The 22,027-nt window shown below is 41.7% G+C and overlaps 1 protein-coding gene across 1 annotated transcript in view; it reads left to right on the forward strand.

The window, feature by feature from the left end:
* Window positions 1-20,532, forward strand: part of LOC104158100 (poly(rC)-binding protein 3-like) — a gene marked incomplete at its 3' end in the record, with an annotated part of 23,551 nt that extends 3,019 nt beyond the window's left edge. Inside the window, exons 2-5 of the mRNA XM_009695664.1 lie at window positions 10,910-10,933; window positions 11,133-11,165; window positions 14,314-14,430; window positions 20,401-20,532. Of these exons, the coding sequence (XP_009693966.1) occupies window positions 10,910-10,933; window positions 11,133-11,165; window positions 14,314-14,430; window positions 20,401-20,532 (306 nt within the window). The remainder of the gene's footprint in view (window positions 1-10,909; window positions 10,934-11,132; window positions 11,166-14,313; window positions 14,431-20,400) is intronic.
* Window positions 20,533-22,027: the final 1,495 nt, after the last annotated feature.

A 22,027-nucleotide genomic window follows, 5' to 3' on the forward strand; every position in this document is an offset into this window, starting at 1 on the left:
AAGATCTGGGAGCAGCTGGCTGGCAACAAGGCAAGGCACAGCCTTGATTTTCTCAGGGCAGAAAATGTGATGTTAAGGGAGGGCAGCAATTTTTTTTTATCTGTGGAAGCACAAAAAGACTTGTGCGAGCCCAGCAAAAAGCTGACCACTGTGAGGTATAAAAGGTTAACTTCAGGGTAAATGTTTTCAGGGACTGATAGGAAAGGTGTCCTCCTGAGTCAGGACTTCAGAGAGGGTGTGACGGAGTAAGATGAAAGGCCTAATTTTCATCTTGCGACATGTTACATCACTAAAAAAGTTATGATAGTTTGACAGCCCTGAAGAGAAACCAGGAGCAACATGAAACATTTGTCATACTTTCTTGCAGTGAATTAGAGGGCAAGTGTCGGGGAGTACGCTACAAGGGCAGTGCTCAGATGTTCTTCACGTCCACAGAGAAGCAACTGTCTCTGCTTGCAGGGCATTTTCAAAGAAAAATTAGGAAAAACTTGCTATGCAGAGGTGTGAGGAGGGGAGGAGGCTGCCCAGGAATGCTACAGCATTCATCACTCGAGGTTTTTAAGGCCAAGTTAGACAAAAATGAATACATCGCGTAAAGCTGCGACGGCATTGCAGCCTCTGCTGCTCGGGACCTTTTTGACTGAGTTACCCGAGTGCTGCTCCGGAGAGGGCAGGAACAGAAGAGCCTTTTGAAGCATGTGCAGGAGTTGGATATATAGAGTATATTAAATAATGCAGAGATGCATTTTCATCTTTTATTAATGAGAAAGATGCACGACATTAAGGAATAAAAGTGTTCCATGCATTTCAGTAGAGAAAAACAGGGAATGTGGGCTGAGCTGTTTTCATTGCCCTGCTTCTGCATTTTCCATCTAGTTCCTTCTGTTTCTTGAAGTAAAGTAAAATCACCATGTAGGGCAAAGGCATGAATGGGTATGGATATTTTACTACCTTTATCTACTTTAAAAGTATAATTCCTGGGCAGGATTAGAATATTGCAGGGATTGCAAGATTTCTACTTCCAGCGAAGGCAAAAGTGGCAGCATTTATCCAGATCAGATCAGATCAGATCAACATTTTTGAAGGGCTTAAGGAACACAAATGGAGTGTGTGTGCATTCGTGGGCAAACAGTCCCCAGCTATCAGAGCCCTCTGTAAGGAGAGGCAGAGCTCAGGCTCCAAAAGAAATGTGCCTTTCACTTTTTCTTTCTGTTTTAAGTTTTGTCAAAATCAAATTTCTTTTGGCTATCTGCGTGTTACAGGGTCTTTGACGGAGCTCAGTGTTTCTCTCTTATCATTCCTTTCTCACCTTTTGCTGAATTTTTTATTCCCATGACTTGTGGCTGGGGTTTTTTTTCTTTCTTACTGCCACAGGTAATGTGGTTGGAAGATTGTGGAAAACCGTAGCTTTGCCCACAGGTATCTGCCAAGATACGTTAGTACTTCACATCTGCATTGCTCTTGTTCTAATTTTGGTCAGTTTATGCCCAGAAGTAAATAACTCTTGAAAAAGACCTACTTTGACTCTACGGGATAATGAGTACATGATTTTGGACTGGTTTGGATTTGTACACAGCCAGCGTTAACAGGCTGATTAAGACCCTAGAGACTCACCATTAAAGGTTAATTTTAGATGTGGATGGTAAAGAGACTGTGCCGGTACAAAGATGTTAAATTTCAGGAAAGCAGCTTAATGGAGATTTAAAAGTCGGGTCCATGAGGTGGAACAGGAGAAAATGTTCGAATATACCAGCGTGGAAAGGGCAGCAGGGTCACAAATCTGCTTTGCTCTTCATCTCGCAGTGGTGGTGCAGGAGTCTCTGCTTCCTCCTTCCAGTACAAACCTGCAGAAGAAAAAATGCATCGTTTCCAAAGGCACTGCGTGAAGGTGCACATCAATGAAACCATATTGGGTGCAGTGAAGTCTGCAGGAAACCAAAGTAGAATATATTAATATATTGAGTCTGAGGAATCTTTTAGAGAAAGGGGAAGGGGTTCAGAAATAGAAACCAAAATGGATTAATTAAGTCAGATGGTTAGGAAGAACAAGGGAATAATTTACAGGTAGGATGAAGGAGGGAAAGGAAAACTGGCAGGGAAGTAGGACTCTTGCCAAATACTGAGAAGTGTAAATTGGAGAGTTGAGGCAATTAACCGGAGAAGGTAATTTAGAAGATACATGTTCAGTGAGAGAAAGAAATCTGGAAAGCATAAAAGGCTGAAAGGCATCAGATGTGGCAGTGTCTAGAGAGTGGCACATTTGGGATGTGCTGAGTTGGAGAGGAAAGCTATTGCAGCAGAAGTGTATGCAATTTTGGATGTATAGCGTTGGTGCGTCATGGGGCAAAGAGATGGTAATTACTTTACTATTCTTCTGGCAAAATCACACCTGCGGTTCTGTGCTCAACAGCAGGTGCCACGTGTATGAGTGATGTTGAAGACTGAGCAGGGGGGGGAATTCACAGAGAAATAACAAAGTTTTAGGAGACCGAGCAGACTCTGTCTGGCTTTCTTCAGACATCCTCATAAATACCTGGAGAGAATAAATATGAGTGTAATGGAGTGTCGTTATTTTGAATGATACAAGTGCTTGTGGCTGGAAATAATGGGATAAAATATATTTTTGAAAATAAATCCTAATAAGGGAATCCCAAGACAAATTCCTGGTATTGAGATTTTTATGAGGTATTGAAGGTGTCCTAAGCAGATTTTAAACATGTCTGGGGAAGAGCAGCACATATACTATGTAGAATGTATAATCTCCATTGATGGAGGAAAGATGTGATGACTGAGGGGAGCTTTTCCTTCCCTGATATCATTTGCTCAATGATGTATTTCTCATAGTTTCAGCAGCAGTGAATTAGAAGAATGTACCTGCAGTCAAATGTTCAGGTTTGGACAAAACCCTAAGTGCCTGGATCTTTAGGCGCTGAACTTCCAGTACTTACAGCTCAATTTTAGATACCCTGAGGAATTCTGTCTCCCAATGCTTAAAATCAGTGGGTGCTTTGTGGTTCTGGAAGGACTGGTTAGAGTGGACTTACATCCAGCTTCAGTGATGGCTTTCAGATACGTTGGCACTTACTTTATTATGTTATATATAGAATTTTTTACAAGAAGAAGAAAGAAAATTTAGAGTTATTAAGGTGATAATTCACACTTAACAGATCAAACAAACAGAATAAAATCATGGAGAAAATTACCATTTTCATCAGTATAGATAATATAATTTTAGCATCAGGGATTTCTTTTAGTGGTCACTTTTTTGTGCCTGCTTAATTGCCCCCTGAAAGACTGTAAAGCAAGCACAGAAATCATTTTTCCCCATCTTGATGGTAATGCCCTTCTCCTTCCCCATTTTTTCTTTTATTTTTTATTTATTAAAATTTAGAATACAACCAAATAGCTTTAAGAATCACCTTGTCGGTAATTTAATCCAAGCCATAAAATGCCAACCAAGCCAATGTTTGTTCTGTTCTTTCTAGTTTCCACGAATGCTGTCAGGGTATTATGAGGATTGACTGTCCTGCCTATTGCTATTATAGTTCTTGCTTTGTTTGTTTGCATTACTGTGCTACCTAAGAGCTCTAATCATGGAACAAAACTCTGCGTGCAAATGCACAACACAAGATGGATCCCCTCTTAGTGTGTTTGTACTAACAGCTGAGAGTTTCTCAGTAGCCTAAAAAATCAACAGAAAGGACAGTCTTTTCCTCCAGCCCCTGGGCACTGTATGTCCCCAAAAACAATCTCCATAGCCAAATTTTCCCACTTCTGTCAAACTGAAACTCCTCATCGGTCCACAGCTGTAATGAACTGAGATTGCAGAAAGCACACACCCTACTCAGTGCTGCTGCTTCAGCATCACAGGTGGAGGCACACGCAAAGGGACAGAACTGGTTTTTAGTTTGTTCTTTTGAGGGGAAGGCTGGGAGGCTTTGTGTGAAATAGAATGTAAATCAGTTACCTATCTGCTATCAAAAAGCAAATGAGAGATACCCATTGGCACAGCTGCCCAAAAAATGGTAGATGGACCCATGGAAGATTCATAACCCTGGCATCTCCATCAGACCATAATCTGAAGATTTCCTCATACACTACCACATTTGTTAGCATGAGATCTGTCTCGGTAAGGGCTTGGACTGCAGTGCCTTACTAAATTAGGACTGTTCGCATCAGACAGTGACTGTTGAAGCATCACCTAGGAACAAGAGATCTCCTGTGTCAGTGGGGCTAATCCCACATAATCCCAGAACACAAATCAGACTCCCAGTTTATCCAAGGCAGCCGTTTGTTCCCTGAGATAGACATGTTACATCATGTTTCCCAAAACTGACTTTTCTTGCAGTCTTTGAAAAATGCTGATGCCCTGCATGCTCCATGCAGGACAATTGTTCAGAACATCTGAACAATCTTCATGGAACATATTCCTGGGGTCTTCCATGCAAGTATGTTCATGAGCTTATACAAGTATTGGCAGCTCTATTCTCACAACAAGGTGAAGAGAGAGAATTGGGTTATGTTATACCTCTTTATGGATGGTACTGGTCTACAAAATTTTATCGGCGCAGAGGTTGTTTGCTGTTGTCAGCATCCCTCCTTGTTTGGTGACAGATGTCCTTCCCCACCATGGAAGGCTGTATTTCTTTCCTTTCAATGCTTTTCTAGCAGGCTTTTTTGTTTGTGGAGTCCAGTCCTACTGGTCCTACCTTATCCTTGCTCATAGAAAGCGGGTAAGCATATGCACCCAAAGCATTGTCTGAGTGAATTGCAGGCTTCAGGATGTTGCCTGTCCTTTGTCAGATGCTTTGTGGTGAAAGTGTATATTCTTGTATTATTTCTTAAACATGTTTTCCTTCTAGATGTGACTTTATCTCAGGGCTCCTGTGAGGTTAGTGTTCCATTCGCCCCGTAGCGCTGATCATAGAAGCTGCATGCCCCACTGTCATAGAGCAAGGCCTGTGCTTTGCTGTGGTCCTGGAATAGCTACCTGTTTTGTTTTGATTTCCTGCGACAGAGTAATCATTAAACTAGCCTCACATTTAGAAAAATGGTGGAATCTCACACAGTATGTTTACAGATCAGAGGTTAATCTTTAAACCAAGGTTTGTTACCATTTGTTAAGCCTTTTGTTTTCTTAACACGACTAATTTCTTTCTCTTGTTATTCAAAAGGCACACTAGATAGCTGATTAGGAAATAGCTTTCTCCTGCAGCCTGTTTTATATCTTTGTTTAGTCATTGCCACCATGGGGAGCCCTGTGAAAGCCTTGGCTCACAGACTTCTCTGCTGCCACCTTTTATTCTGCTGCTGCTGCCTTGCCCTCACCACAGGGGATGCAAAAACTGCAGAAGTAGCTTTCTGATCTTTGATGGGCCCGCCACTCCTCAGGTGTTCATTAAGAGCAAAACTCATCCCGTTCATGTGAATAAGATGTGCAAATAATATTGCATGTTGCATTTCAGCATGAAAGAAAGCATCCCCTGTTTTTACCATTGCTTTTCCTCAAGTTGTCTGCGATGAATTGGGTGATTGGCTAGCACTATACTTTATTGACACTGAGCAGTCTTCCAGTGTTTGTTGGTGAGGTTCACCTCTTGTTGTTTTATCTATTTTATTAGAAATGGCATACTAAAGAAAATCATAGTCATAAATCAGCTCACACCTTCCCCCCCCCCAGCTTGAGAATTATTTTCAGGCTGTCTGAAATCAGCATGTACATTTCAAATTTTCCTGGGGTTTTCCAAAGTGACATTGTTGGAGCCCAAGTGTCAGACTGTACTGCTTGAGATACTGTCACCTGGAGATAGGCCCTTTGGAAGGCATTACCTGGGCTGGGGACTCAGCATAATCTTAAACTCAGACCTCTTTGATGAATCTCAGTATAGACACCCCAAATTGCTTTAATTTCTTGAAGGAAAGTTAGTATCTATCTATTTAGTGCCGATATGTATATATTGACTTCATACACAAATACATAAATGTGTGTGTGCATATAGAATCATAGAATCATAGACCCATTATGGTTGGAAGAGACCTCAAAGATCATCAAGTCCAACCTTCTATCCAACGCAATATGTATCAGTGGATGTAGGTGCACACACTTGCAGCTTTTCGGAGGCATCTTATTCATCCAGCATGGCTGCTGTGGCATATCTACTTCTGACAGGTGGGTGTTCATACGTTGAGGCCAAGAAGCTTGGGTGGTACTTTTAGTTCTGGCATCAATCTGCTGGGTTGCCTTGGCCCTGTCTTTCTCCCTCTGAGCTTTAGTTTCCCCATTTATAACTTCTTTTTTTTGTGCACTGCTTTTCGATCAGCTGTTGAAATCTGATTATATGAAACCCAGTAATTTTTATCACATAGCATATTTTCCCACTGTGTTCACGCGTAGATGGTTAGTCAATAAATCTGAAATTGATCATAAATACTTACCTTTAGCTTATATTCCTGAGCACTGGAAAACAGCAAATAGTTCAAGGGTTATTAGTATATTCTAGTAGGCAATTATTTGCTAGGACAGCTAAATCAAACTCCTGTCTGACTTGCACTGAGGCTGAATTTGACATCAACTGTAGGATTCCTCTTACCAGACTTCAGGTATGTTAGTGTCAGTCTAGTCTTCTTCTGCTGCAGATGGAGAAAGATGAAACCCTCGGGAGTACACTTCTTCCCTCCTCTTCTAGGAACAAAACGCCCTCCATTATCTCTCTCCCTGGACTGCAGAAGAGGCTGTGTGCCTGGCCTACACTAGACTCCGAACTTTTAATGAACTGCTGTGGGTGACAGACATCCCATCCCTTCAGTCTTACGCAGTTAACTACAGCACAGTTTGGTGTCTGGCAGATTTAGAAACATGTTCTGAAGAAGATAAAACCCTCAAAGTAACCTTGGCTAGAAATATTGAGTATATTGAGTAGAAATATTGAGTAATAGGTATCTCATTACGCACCGAACATAATTTAGGGTGATATAAGAATCTATATGAAACAAATATTGGACTGTATAAAGAAACATTAAATGTTTGATGAAGTAGCTTTGGCAGTTTGGAGAATGAAGTGTAACGAATCTTCTGATTTAATCTGTGGCTGAAGAAGGTTTCTCATCGTAATTAAAGACATGATCTGTTGTCACCAGTACTTATGGGAACTTTCCTAGAAACAGCTAAGGCCCCAAAAAAGTCTGGAGTTACCCGTTTAGAACCATTCTAGATTTTTATTTTTTTTAGTAATTTGTATGGATCAAAAATTCTGGAAAAATTAGGAATATTCATATGAAGTTAACGTTTCTCTCTCCCCGTGCGCCCTTCCCTCACATTTCCAAGCAGAATCCCAGCTCCCAGTGCAGGGGGAGAGGTGGTGTTTACTTGGATGTTTTGAAGCTGCCTTCTTATAGAACAAACTTTAAATTCACCCTTTGAGGGGGGGAAGGTCTGAAGTACTCCATAGCACTACAGTGACATTTGCTAGCATGTTCATAGGAACTGGTCCCCAGTCTCATTGAAATATTTTTTCTCAGTGGGACTCATACTGCTCATTCGTTTCGTTCTTCGGCAGCTTGTACTCCTTGGTAACAACAAGGTGATGATCAGTCAGGTAGAATTCCTGTCCCCACGGAAACCAATAGCAAAACTCCCACAGACTTCAGTGGAACAAGCGGCTTGAGAATCCTAATATTTTATGGTCTACTCTGCTTGTTTAAATACTCCCAATTTCCTTGTTTGAAATGGACCATCTTTTTTCACGAGGGCTACAAACAGTATATTGCTTTTCTGTTTCCAAAACAAAAGTATCTTTTCCTGTTTCCAAGGAAGGTATCTTTGTATTTATTAGTCATGATTCATCCATACATTTCTGAAAGAACAGCATCTGTCGTTAAGACCTCGGATGATCAAATGGATTGGGACAGATTTCATACTAAGTGTATACTGGCAGAGCCTTGCAGGTTCAAGACCAGACCTACAGCTTCTAATGAAACCTCAGATAAACAAAAACTGAAATTATACCATGGACTGAAATACGATTGCTTGCCCATAGCAATTGAAACACAGTACACTCACTCATAGTAAAGAGTCCTTTTACCTCGTAAGAATCTGTTTTACAAAAGAAATTATTTCTGAAAGCTGGGCCTGACAAGGATGGGAAAGGTTTTCAAAGTAAAACTGCTGAATGTGCTGAGTGGGCAGATAGGAACTACTAAGCATGACGAGTTCCCAAGGCTTATCATCATTGAGAGTGTTACTCCCTTTATTGTTTAACCCCATTCAACTGTACAGGCAGGTTGACAGAGTTACAGTGATAATATAAAAAAATAGTAATAGATCTTAAAAATTTTGTGGAATGGGTGTCCCAAATTTGTGTCACTGCTAACAAAAAAGCTGCACCCCATTAGAGAGCCTGCACCACATGTTGATGCGGCTGTGTCAACCACAGGAAAAGGTGTGACCTCAACGCACATATTAAGAGCCACTGGATAATTTGGTCACAAGACACAAAACTGCAGCGAGTCCACTTCATTCATTCCTCTTCTCACAGAGCTGCTTCTTTGCATTGTATATGCAGTTGTTTGGATGTCTCACAGTCCCAGAGGGACACAGGAAGATTTAGCAAGAATGGTCGCATAGCTGTGTGACGTGTAAAGATCTACTGTAGGTCAGCCAGCAGAACTATAGGTTTGCAAAGCAGATACTTCTGAAAGATTTGCAAAGCTTGTCTGGACTGTATCTGTTATCTGGTCAGTAGGTGCAAGAGAGCAGAATCCCATCTTGGAAGAGAAGTAGGAAAGGAAATTAAAAGAGGGAAATGGGAAACAGAAAAAATAAAGTTTGAAAACAAACCTGAGAAGGGGCCTCACTGGGTTGAGAACTTTGTGGCTAGTTAGGCATTGACTTCGGTAGGTATAAGGCCATGCTTGAAGAATCACAGACCCATGGAGGTTGGAAGGGACGGCCAAAGGTCTCCAATTTGACCTCCTGAATCAAGCAGGTTCCATTGGAGCAGGTTCCTCAGGGCCTTGCCCAGGCTGTGTTTGGTCACCTTCAAGGATGAAGACTCCACAGCTTCTCTGGGTGCCTGTTCCTATGCTCAAGTCGTTCCCATGAGAAAAAAATTTTTCCTCATATTGACTAGGAATTGGTGTTGCAACTTGCTTTCCTTATTGCACACCCCAATAAGATCTTCTCCAAGTCTTCTCTTCCTAAGACCAAACAAATGCAGTTCTCTCAGCCTCTCCTCATGTGTCCTGTGCTCTGGTCCCCTGACCATCTTGGTGGCCCTAGGTTGGATTCACTTCAGTGTGTCCTTGTCTATCATGTACTAGGAGCCCAAAACAGGACACAGTCCTCCAGGCATGGTCTCACGAATACAAGGAGAAGGCAAGTATCATTTCTCCCAGCCTGCTGGCTACACTCTTGCTAATACAGCCCAGCATTTGTTTGATCAGGGATGACTTACGTGCTCATGTTGGATTTGTGCACTGAGACCCTCAGGACTTTTTCTGGAAAGCCAGTTTGTACGTAGCAAGTTTTTACCCAGCTTGTCCTGCTGCATGGGCTTGTTCCACCCCAGACATGGGATTTTTCATTTGACTTTGTTCTACTCCCTGAGGTCTCTCTCAACCCATTTCCCCAGCCTCTCTAGGTGACTCCAAATAGCAGCCTTGTCCAGCAGTGTATTGGCTGTTCACCCCAGCCTGGTGTTATGTGCAGACTTGCAGAGAGCACGGAGGAACCATGTGCTAAAGTTCTTCATTGAGATAGGTCTTCTCACTGAAAAGTCTTTACATCTTGCGAGCAGGACATGAGGACTTGCAAGCACAAGCAGCTTCATATTATGAGCTTATAAATAGCTGGTGTGAAATATCTCTCTCAAGGTCACTGCAGGTAGTTTTCTGCTGCAGAGTGAAGTTAGTGCCACTTTATCACGAGTCCATCATTGGACGGAGCAATGGAGGACAATTTCTTAAATCTTACTCTTTGGACTGTGTTTCAGGATGGGTCAGACTTCAAGTATATAGATTGGGCGGGGAGAACCGTATACCGTATGTCAGTAATGGATCAGCTATGTGAGACAGTTTTTAACTGTTGCAGTAGATTTCAGAATCCAAGCACAGGAGAGGACTTTGTTTTCCTTTAGCTGGTCTCCTCTCCATCAGATGATTTCCAGTCTGATGTCACACTTGCAGGATTTGTGTAACGTGCTCAGACTATTCATTTTAGAGTTGTTAGCTTCATTTTTGCTACCTGTTGGTTTTATTCACCAAGCTTTTAACCCTTGAGATGTTGCCAAAACTGCTAAATTGTTCCCCTATTGTATGTTCACAGTCACATTTCTCAGTATTTTCTGTCCCTTCATGGAAGATTGTGGAAACCCAGTAGCAATTCCCAAATCCCTAAAAAGTGATTAGCAATTTTTGTTCTGTAAGTGCTTAACAGGGAGATTAAGACAGGCCACCAGGTGTTTACACAATAACACTTGGTAGCATGGAAATTCAGCTCTAGCTATTACATGGTGTAAAAAGGGTAAATGCCTCCCCTCAGAGAGATCAGCAATTATTTTGGTGTTCGTATTATATCACATTTTCTCTAGCAGGTTGTGCAGTTCTATTATTTTTTAACTTTTCATTCCCTGATAGGAGTTTATCTGTGTTTATAGTAGCAGGATTGATCTGTAACCGCAAGATCAGTTTCTGTTAAAGGTATTTTTCTTCCACAATCAGTAAGCTGCAAAGCTGCATTTTTAGTTCATCCCTTTGTGTGTAACATAGGATATTTGTGTACAGCAACAATGGAAGGGGCCACGCTTCACATGCAGGTTTGAAATAAGAGATAGTGAAATAGCTTAGGAGCAGAGTAAATGTTCTTCTGTAGCAAATCGTATCATTCACAGTGTCTTTTTTTTTTCTGTTTCAGGAGGTTGGAAGCATTATCGGAAAGGTCAGGAAATTACTTTCTCTCTTTATTCTGTAGCGAATCATATCATTCACAGTGTCTTTTTTTTTTTTCTGTTTCAGGAGGTTGGAAGCATTATCGGAAAGGTCAGGAAATTACTTTCTCTCTTTATTTTCATGTCAAAATATTGTATATCAGTTCACTTCATCAGCCCAGGCTAACTTTTTTTCTGTTTCTTTAACAGAAAGGTGAGACAGTTAAGAAGATGAGGGAGGAGGTAAGACAACCTTTGATGTCTTTACTTGCCTTTCTTTCCAGCTCAGAGAACAAGGAAATCCAACGTGTGCAGATCGACAGTGCCATCAAGTGGGCAGTGAATTTAACATCACCATTCTTTGCAAGCGATGGTCAATAAATGTGCTGGCCTAAATTAAACATTGTTGTTACTGTAACCTCCTTATCGCCACAGCAGCCTGGAGTCTTTTATTCCCATAGCAATATGCCTGCTGCTGTCTTATCTCAGGAACAGCTTCGCCGGCACGGTTCTGTGCATCAAAACCACTGTCTTTAGCATACCAACATCAGTCCTGCATGTGGCTTGACCTCCTGGTAGCAAGTTTCCAAAATCTGAAACCAAGCATTAGGCTGATGCTGCCTAAAGTTTGAGGGTAGACACAAGCTTCAGCAGAGCTGGAGCCAGACTTGCACAAGCCAAAGTATCCCTTTGCCATGCCTTGGTAAAGCCTTAACTTTTCGGCATTTTGCAGCTGTGGGTAGGACGTGGACAGGGTAGACCTGCACACCCACCATTCACAGCCTTTGAAAAGGTTGTAAGCACAAAATGGCTAATTAAAACAGGGCACTGCATAAACCTCAGTCTCCCCGGTGTCTGTAGGCTTCTTTCCCTGCCGCAGGGCAAGCTCCGCTGTCTTCAGAGGGTTGGGTCCAGGTGGAGGTTACAGGCCCACGTTTGTCCCGCAAGGCAGCACATCTTACCTGGAGATCCATGAAATTCTGCTTCTTTGAAGCAAGTGCTAAAAGCATAAGTCAAAAGACAAATCCTACTGTTTAAAATTTTAGGAGTGCAAAGTGTATAGAGGATGCCTCAAGAAAAGTCAGTTTGGTTCTGGTAACTCTGCAATACATTAGTATGTCAGCTGCTTTGTTGTTTTATACACTGATAGAAGGTCTGTGGCAGGGAAATATCAAAGTATTTGTAGCAAAGTAAATTGCTGAGATCCATCTTTAAACATACATAATAGGGAGTTCGTTGTCAGGCTGACTGAGTTCCGAGCTCCTTTTTTGATGATAAAAGCTTTCACCTATGTTTTCACACATAAGTACATTTGCTAAGACTTAAAAAAAGAAGAAGAAAAAATGTTTCCAATATACTAGGTAATCCTGCTGGTTGATTAAACACATTTTAGTTTAATTATTCATTATGATCATGGGCAGATATCTTTGGATATAAATTACATGCACAAAAGGGAAGCGATCATTGGAAAGTGCTCCTGACTTCTGAGTTAGACATCTTAAAGAAGAGTTATGATCCCTGGTTAGTTTTTCAAGATAAATATCAAATGTTCTTCTTCCACTCCTGAAAACCTACTGTCATGTACATATGGTCACAAGAGGCTTTATTTGTTTGGTTAAATTTCTAAAATAAAAGAATTATATGCATCTTTTTATCAGCACAGGACTAAGAGGCTTTCTCTCCACATGATAACTTGGTCCTCCTTTAAATGACTACCTTCTTCAGTACTTCTTTAAAAGCAAAATGCAACTTTATTTTTTACTTTCCTGACAGATGTAACATGTCACCTTTATGGAGTGAAATGCAACTCTGTCTTGTTCTGTCATTGGGGAAATGTCAGAGGCAACTTTGGACCTAAAGAAAAGTACAAAAACCTCCGTTCTGTGCCCTGCAGTTGATAACTTCCTACACAAATACGGAGGCCGCCACGTAACATTTTAATTGTCGTAGCTCTGCTTTGACCAGTCGTCTATTAGACGAGTAACATCTGGGCTGCTGCCGATCCACGGTGGAGCGATCTTTCAGGCAAGCTCCCGTGGCTCTGGTTTCAAAGGAAGAGCCATGCTTTGTGGCAAGGCGGCTGTGCCGCAAGCAGCTCGGCCCGGCACAGCCCCTGGCCTGCTCCCTGCCGGGCTGAGTCCTATGGCCCCGGGTTCGTGTGTGGTGGTGGCAGCTGGACGTTGCCACCAGCATGAACGAGCCCTGGGCCCCAATCTCCCTGATCCCGTGTTGGTGTTTGATGACGGCAAGTCCCACTCAGGTTGATCTGTCAGAAGAAGTGCCTGCTGCCCTTTCTTATCTAGGAACGCTGAGTATGTCTGCCAGCTGAGTCCGTGGCAGCAAGACTTTTCTGTATAAGTAGTGTTGGGTTTCTTTTCTTGTTGTGTTTGGTTGCTGTCATACAGGGAAATGTGGTATCTTACTGTTGAGCAGCAGTATGCATGTGAACAGGGGTTCAAACACACAGCACATCGGCTGATTCGTGGTAACCCTGAAGGCAAAGGGCCAAATTAACCCAAATTATCTCATGTTTACTACAGGCACAGATCCTGGAGAAGGTCAGTGCCTGTGGATGAGTTGAGGCTTCAGTGACTTGTTAGGCTGCATTCACACATTTCCATGTCTGAAACCTCAGGGAAAGTGTAGGGTGGGTCTTACCTGAACTGGATTTGATCATTATCTACACCAAGATCCTAATAAATATATTTACATCTGGTTTAGGGGTTTGCTCTGCACTGCCACGGTGGCATAAAGGGCATAAAGTATACCTGAGAGCCATCCTGGCTTGTCTTCAAGACTTAGTTTTCTGACTCCTTCCAACAGGCTCCTTGCCTTAAGGAGATAACACCATTACTGTCGCCTGTCCTACTGCTACTCCTTTAAAGAGTTATTCAGTGCATATTAATTGACTGCCTTCACATGAGACACATCCATAAGGAACCTTCTCCATAGTGCAAAGCAATGCTCCAGCTAGACAGATCAAGCCCTGCCTTTGGGCCTCCAAACCAGAGAGGTGCATCTTTCCTGGGAGATGTTGATGCTCCCTGGAGACAATAACCTTGCCTGAAATTCTGCAGCTCTGGTCCTACTTAAGAGGGAAGGGAAAAGGCTTGATTATGCAATTATTTGCAACTTTGAGTTACAGACATACTATTTGCATACTGCAAAGAAGGCTGTATGAGTATTTACCCAGACAGAATCTGGCTTCCCACAGTTAGATGAATTTTTGGAGTGTGATCAGTTTATGCTGAAATTATATGATGATCGGGCTGCCGTTGTAGAGGAGGGAATTAGATGCCTCAAGATATTCCTTCCCAAACTATACCTCTTATCCTTCTTCATTTGCTTCCTGGGAAGTATAAATTTGAAAAATATTTGTTCTTTTTGACAGAGTGGTGCTCGAATCAATATTTCAGAAGGCTCCTGTCCAGAGAGAATTGTGACAATAACAGGCCCAACAGATGCAATTTTTAAAGCTTTTTCTATGATTGCACTAAAATTTGAAGAGGTAAGCAAATAAAATATGGGTTTTTTTCTCTTCAAGTTGAAATACAAACACTGTGTGAATTTTCTCATGTTTGCTTTAATGTTAAATATGATTTGTTTAATGTTCTATTTAATAGCAATGAAAGTGACTGTATTTTTATAAACGCTTTTGGCAGTAACACTGAAGAAAAATAATGGGTCAATTTACAAGCTGTTTGATCATTTCTTTTGCTTTTTGGAGGCTTCAGGGAAAAGCAATTGCTTCTAGTAATGTGCACTAATGGCAGGAAAAATGTCTCGGAAAATTTCTGGTCCCATTGTGGGTTTGATTTGAAAAGAATAATTGCCTTAACTTTTAGCTCTGTTTTTATATGATTCCATTTGGTATTGATGTAAATTTTATGTATGTCAAAATGAATATATGACTCATTTAACTAGAAAATTTTTATTTTAAAAACAAACTATATGTTACCAATTACCAATTACCATATTTAAAGCTTGGCTTTTAAAATTAATTAAAATAAAGGCACTAAGACTAAGTGAGGCAAGAGTTCAATTTACTGTAGAATAACTGTTCCTTGCAGATACGTACCTAAAGTGTTGGGATCTCCTCAAGTTTCATGGGCCAACTACAATTAGATATGGTCACAATTTAATGGGAAACCTCACAGAGAAGACAGCAGACTACAGAACATGAAGCCTGCTCACTCAGGAGAGGAATTAGTTCCCCTGCTTTCGAAAATCATAGAGCTTAGTTCGAACATCTCTCTTGTCCTCTCCAGAGAGGCAGAGGCCCCTGCAGAAGGCAATTCACCTCCTCCTAATGGAAGACCCTGCAGACAGGTGGACTGAACCACCTGCAGCAGGAGAAAGGGGCTGTGTCTCTCCATCAATGATTAAACTAAAGGGATGTGAATCCCTTGCTTAAGAGTACTTATTTCTCCAGGTCAATGAGGTTGGTCACCACATCTCCCTATAGCACTGGGAGATGCTGGCATTGATGGGAAATGTTAGCGCGTGCTTTTATTTACCCATGGTGATTGTTCACATTTAGAGCAACGGGACTAGAAGAGAGCTTGTGGGTCATCAGATGCAGTTGTCTTCTAGCAGAAGCAGTATGTCTTGCAACTTGCAACTTCACAGCATGATCAAAAACTAGTTAGATTTTTTTTCTGTTTCCTGATATTGGATACACAACCTCAGTTCTCTAATAATTAGACACCTTCTTTTCACTCCTCACCTGAATTTATTCATGAACAGTTTATGCAGCTTTGTTTCTGTGCCAGCACTGGCCATTAGTTTAAATAATTCTTGCCTTTCCATGCCTGAAGATTCCCCTCTTAGGCGTAATTTTTGAAACCAGTTTTATCCCCTCACATCCTTGCTTTTGCCAGAGTAAGAGAGCCAAGCTCAGTCTTTCAGAGGATGCATTCCCCACCCCTCTCGTGACTCTAGTAGTCCCTTTGTACCTTTTTCCAGTTACCGTTTATGTTAAATGTGCATGTTAATTGTGGACAGGTTGCAAATGAAGTTCCACAAGGGCTTATTTAATGGAGCTAACAGTCCCCTGTCCTAGTTATGATGCTAACATATCCCTGCCGCTGCTGGATAATGCCTCGCCTCCTACCAGTGTAGTGTTTTACACACAACCGTGCTGTGCCTGGCCCGTATCCCCAGCTCCTGCTCAGGTGTTTTCAGAGGGAACCTCGTTGTTCTCGGCAGATATTCCTGTCAGCCCCCAGACAAATGGTCTTTTTTTTTAAGACTGCAAATGTTAATCCTATTTATATTTCTCCCATTCTTCATGGGTTCTCAGATCTTCCTGTGTGATATTCCAATCTTTCAACATGTTGATGAAGTACCCTGATTTTCTGGCATGGTACATTTTATAAGAACGCTAATTTTTTTTTCCTTACCAGTTTTTAATGAGATAATAATGATTTTCAGATTGAATCCTGCAGGACCACACAAGTAGTTCTGTCCAGGCTGATTTTAAAATGACCTGTTGTCATCTCTTTCTCAGCTTTATCTCCTACCCGTCTCGTACCAATCCCTGTTTCTTCTAGCTTATGAGGTAGCTTCATAGATGGTACTATACCCTCCAATCCACGGAGACCTGGAGAGAGCAGTCTCTCTGCTCTGTACATGAAAAACATGTTCTGCTTAGGGCCTTATCCTGAAAAATGCTGAGAGAATCATTAACATATATAATCCCTTACAGTTCCCACCAAAACGAGTACCCAGTGGAAATAATGCTGCGTTTCTCATAAAAACATCAAACACTGCACAGCAGCAGATCCCCACCCCACCACCCACCACGACATAGTCTTTGAAAGTGATATAGGCAACAAGCAAAGAAATCTGAAATTCAGACATCTGACTGGATTTTGTGCATATTTACCCTTGTAGATTTTAGAGGGTAGTCTGGACTCTTCGTGTGGGTATTAGCAAAGGGTATTGGCACTCCCTGCAGATCAGGTACTGTGATTATATATTCTGAAATATCTGTATTTAGTTGTAATATAATTGCCTTCTGGTATATTTAAAAGAAAAGCGGTAAAGAAAAATGTCTCATATAACCAGTTAGGTTTCCTATAATTACCCCTGTCAATAAAATGAGGTAACTGTAACACTTTGGAGGCAAAATAAAGTGCTGTTTCAGAAATTACAAATGAGCTAGCTACCAAACATTATGTTTCATGCATATCTTTTTGTTGGAGATTTCTTCAGCCATTTAAAAAATTAAAAATCCCAGAGCAGACAGTGCCTGGCCCAGCTCTGGTTATCGCAGCTACCTTCAAGCAGAACAAAAAAGATGCAAGTGTGAGACTGCTGCTTTGAGGGATTTTTTGGTATTTGTTATGCATGCCTGCATGAAGCATTTTGACTTGAAACCCTTGAACCTTTAATTTCAACCCTACAGCTGTATAGCTGAGGATAAGCAGGTCTAGGTAGACACGGGAGCCCTGGAATGCTTTTCTAATGTTAGCAAAAATCTCAAAATGCATCAGATATTGATAGAAAAAAAAGAAAGATCTGGAGGAGTGTTCTCTGTGCTGTTGCTCTACGGCCTTATATCACTCTGCTTTGACAACTTTCCTAATAAATGTTGATTTTCTAGCAGCCTGATGATGAATTTACAAGCTAGGTAGGTAATTACATAAACAACTAAAGTATTCACTGCCGAGGAAAAAGAGAGTTGTTTAAAAATGGCGCTAACCCAGGCAGACCACTGGAGTTGTAAGAGAGGACATTTTAGAGCAGTGATTCCCAGGCTGGAGGCTGAGACCCAAGAAATGCAGCTGTAAGTTCACTGGCAAGTGGGGCAGATCTGCTTTTGGGTATAAATATGCATAATCCGCTGGAAGCACGTGGTAGTTAAATGTTGGAAAGGCCAGCAGACAGAGTTCAGTGGCCAGAGCTTCTCCAAATAAATAAGAAAAAGTTTGGTGGAATCCTTGTTCATCTGCAAACATTTATGAAGAAATTGCTCAGCTCTAGGAATAGGGAGGAGAGAAAGGCAAGGTAATAAAAGCAATTGAGGTAATACCTTTTTGACGTATACTGACTCCTGCTGCTGCAACTAAGGTAAATCCTGTGGTGGTCATTACCAAGCGAGGGACCACCTCACAGACTCGTACTTGCTGTGGAAATTGGCAGGTTTAACATTTCATTTAGAAACCAGTAAAGAAGAATTTTGATATGTTTTTTCCCCAGAGGTTTGGTAGATTTCTGAGCTGCCTTGGGAAGCCTTAGACACTGTGACTTTGGGATGCTCAGAGCAAGGGATGCTGCAAGGCATCAACACTGGGAGCTGGCTCTCCCACCACTTCCAGGCTCCCAGTTAGCCGATCCTGGCTGAGGAGCAGCCCATGCAAGCGGGCAGAAAGCCATGCAAGGTCCAGCTCTTGTGTCTGCCAGAGCCCTAAGGAAATGGGTGCAGTGCCACAGAAAGTAAGAAGTTAAAGAAATAGGAATCTCCCAGTTTGAAAGATGACTGTTCTGTGAGAAAGTTTCCAACCAACCCTACTTGGGAGCCTGCAGTTTTGGAGGGGATTTTTTCCTGTTCATTTCTCTTTTGTTGTGTTTTTAAGCTGGACTGATGCCTTTAGGGGTGTGCTGCTGAGCCTGCATATTTAGGTTTTGCTCTTTTTAAATGATGAGGAGAAAATAAAGAGAATAGCGGCTTCCAATTCTTGTGAAGTGCTTTTGAAAGCAGTAAGTGCAGTGAAGGCTTTGAGGCCAGGCCAGATATGATATGACAGTAGGAGACATTATCAGGGTCGTGCTGGGTGGCTGAAGAGGGTTATTTACCTACATCTGGATGATGGTGCGCCTCGACCTGACACAAACATGATATAGTGAGATGATGGCATCTTCCAGCTGAAAAATCGGTATGACTTGGGCTTTAGTTCAGATATATGGGTGCTGCAGAATTCTGTTATCCCTCTTGTTTTATTTTGGATTGCAATCTCTCACTGACACGGGCACTAAACAAAATGTGAGTTACTGGCTGGCAGAGGAATGATTTGATAGCTGACTTGTGGCATGCAGCAATGCTTCACTCCGTTCAAGATTTTTTTTCTTCTCTTTTGAGCTAAGCAAGGTCACACCAAACGTTTTCTCGGATGGAAGAATACCGCCATCACAAATGTGGAGGAACTGTAGGAATCAGTGCTGGTGTCACTGAGCTCCTGCACCAGTTCAATGAGACGTGAAGAGTTGTTTAAAGTATTTTCTTTTTTTACTAATATGGGGTCCTGATCCCACAGTATAGGCACTTCTTGTTTTTAAACAGGTGGTAGTCTTGATAAGCGAGAATGTAGGGAATCACATCAATTCTGTCTGCTGGAACTCTTGTTGCATCATAAATGAGTTAAAGGAATACGAAATGCATGTTTTCTGTCATTCCCGTCCTAATCTTTTGGGTCACATTTCTGTGAAGGATGTAATAGGTGTGCCATGCCACCTCACAGGTGGATGAGATGATCTTTTCAGCTCATGGCTCCTGTTAGCAAACCACATTGCGAGTCTCATGAGTTGCTGGACAGGTGCCATGCAGCTTGTGGCGCCTTTTTTTTTGTGACCCTAAGTGCTCTCAACAGCATCCCAACAATCTGTGGGAAGATAAGCTTTATCTTTTCCTCTGCGATGAAGACTTTAGAGGGATTGTTTTGTCTTGCCTAGAAGATTTTGAACAAATAAAATATATTTAAAACAGTGTAAATCTTGCAACCAGTAGTATATTGTAATGCTCATGAGAATGTATAATGTAGTCTCATTGGATAATGAGATACAAGGATATAGGTTACATTACCTGGATACAGGTGATTGTTGTTCTGCTGAGCTCTTTGTGCTCTGGTTACATACCTGTGACGGAAAAGATTTTAGAAATTATGTAGCACTATGAATACTTGTGGATCTGCTACAAAAGAGAAATTAAACCTGGGGGACAGCAAAATATTTATCAAAATAATCTGATTTTCTCTTCTTCAGATTATTCACAGATTCTTTATCATTCCCTTTTTTAACGTTTTTTCTTCATATCAAACCTGACAAGAAATTGCATGAAATGTAAAGACATCATATAGTAGAAATGTTCTAATTGAGATGGTGGAAAAGAGACCAAATCAGGATTTGGGAGTCTGTGAACTCAAAAGCCTCTTTGTCTTTTCCATCTGCTTCGGCTGGTTTAATGACAGATATCACCTCCTTCCCCTAGTCTTACCTCAAAGACTGTCCTCGGGTCCTGCAGCGTGGACCTGCAATGCCAGACAGCAAAAGGGTTCCTCGGGCACAAGCCGCTTCTGCGGTTCGTGCTTACGGCATGTCACCGGCAGTGCCGATGGCTTTACCTGCAACAGAAACAAACCACGACTGGTTGCACGCTCCCCAGGTCTCCAGGAACAGCCCGGGCATTTGCTCTGAGCCCTTCAGCGCTTACCAGGAATGACAAATCCTCCGCTAATTCTCACTGATGTTGTGATTACAGGACATAAACGCTTCAATGACAAACAGCACGGTGACAAGCAAACCACCCGTAACACTGCGGCTCGTCGTCCCGGCAAGTCAGTGTGGATCCCTTATAGGAAAAGGAGGTTCCAAAATCAAAGAAATCAGGGAGGTAAGTTTTGGGATGTCTAGGGAACACTGGCTAGCTTGGTGTCCTATCACAATGTGCCCTGCCACCGTCGGCCACTGCACTTTGCTCATCTCATGAACACGAGCAAGTGCTGAGTGAAAAGCCTGGAAAAGCCTTGCTCTGGGGGAAGCAGGGGTCCAGGATAACTGTACCCTTCTACCTTCTTTGAAGCTAAAGGCCGTGTGTGAAATAAAGAAATAGCTTTACAACTTAATAGTCTCTGATGCACAATTCAGCAAAGCAACAGTTTAGCGACAGAAATGGCTCGTCCAGTTTCTCTTCAGGCACAGCCCCCTCCCCAGCAATACTGCGGTGATCCCGAGTTGCAGCCTTGCAGCCATTTCCAAATTAGCCACCACCCTTGCAGCCAGAGAAAGGCCCAAGTAACACTGGGGCGTCCAGGTTAGGAGGTGAAACACTTGATCTACTTTTTAGAAAAAAATTCTTTTCATACAGCTTTCCTGTTTCTCCCTAAACTCACTGTGCCACAGGTGATCTGATTTCATGTATTCCAAACCCATAGTGACTTTTTTTTAATCCAGACTTTATCTAAAGGTATTCGTTCAATGTGCTGTGCTAACAGCCACTTTTTCCTCTAACCATAAAGTGCCAGAATTATCACAGGGTGCCAGTTTTAATTCTTCCATGCATGACTCTAACAACATAACGTACTGAGCCAAGAATCCAAGGTTTGTAATCAGTCAAACAAGAAAATGCAGCCACTTTTTCCTCTAACCAGAAAGTGCCAGAATTATCATAGGGTGCCAGTTTTAATTCCGTGCATGACTCTAACAACATAACGTGCTGAGCCAAGAATGCAAGGTTTGTAATCAGTCAAACAAGAAAATTAGGTACGTGGTCAGTTATGTAGAGAAAATCTGAACAGGACATTTCAGAAAAATGGATTTTTATTCTGGAGAATGTGACAGTACTCCTTCTAAATTTGTATTCATTCCAAATTGGGATGAGGTGTTGAATATCAAGATAACATACTGATCAATTTTTTTCATTTAACTGTGTCAAAACAGAAGCTTTTGACAGGTTTTACCAAAGTGAAACTTTCCTTTTTTATCTAAAATGTAGATTCGAGACAGTAAGTTTCAGTGAGCTTTTATGCTTCATTTCAAATGTGAAAAAAAGTTAACGGATATTTTTCTGTCAAAGAAGATTTGACCAAATGTCAAAAAGGAGTGGAAAATCCTTTGATCAAAATTTCATAACCAGCATTTGCTATGGAATGTTAGTTTATGGTAGCCTTGGAAGGAAAGGTGATGATAGAGGACAGTTAAGGGTCTTATCCTGTTGACTTTGAAGTTCTTCCACATTATTTCATTTCGATTCCAATTTGATTGTCCCATGAGTTTTTTTAATAAAGTTCCCTCTGAAGGCTTATCTTCACCTTTCAAGATTTGGCTGCTACTGAAAGGGTCTTTTCTGTCCTTGCATGCAGGTGTTGTGGTTTAACCCCAGCCAGCAA

Source organism: Cariama cristata, unplaced genomic scaffold (genome assembly GCF_000690535.1).
Source record: "Cariama cristata isolate BGI_N322 unplaced genomic scaffold, ASM69053v1 scaffold14502, whole genome shotgun sequence".
NCBI lineage: Eukaryota > Metazoa > Chordata > Aves > Cariamiformes > Cariamidae > Cariama > Cariama cristata.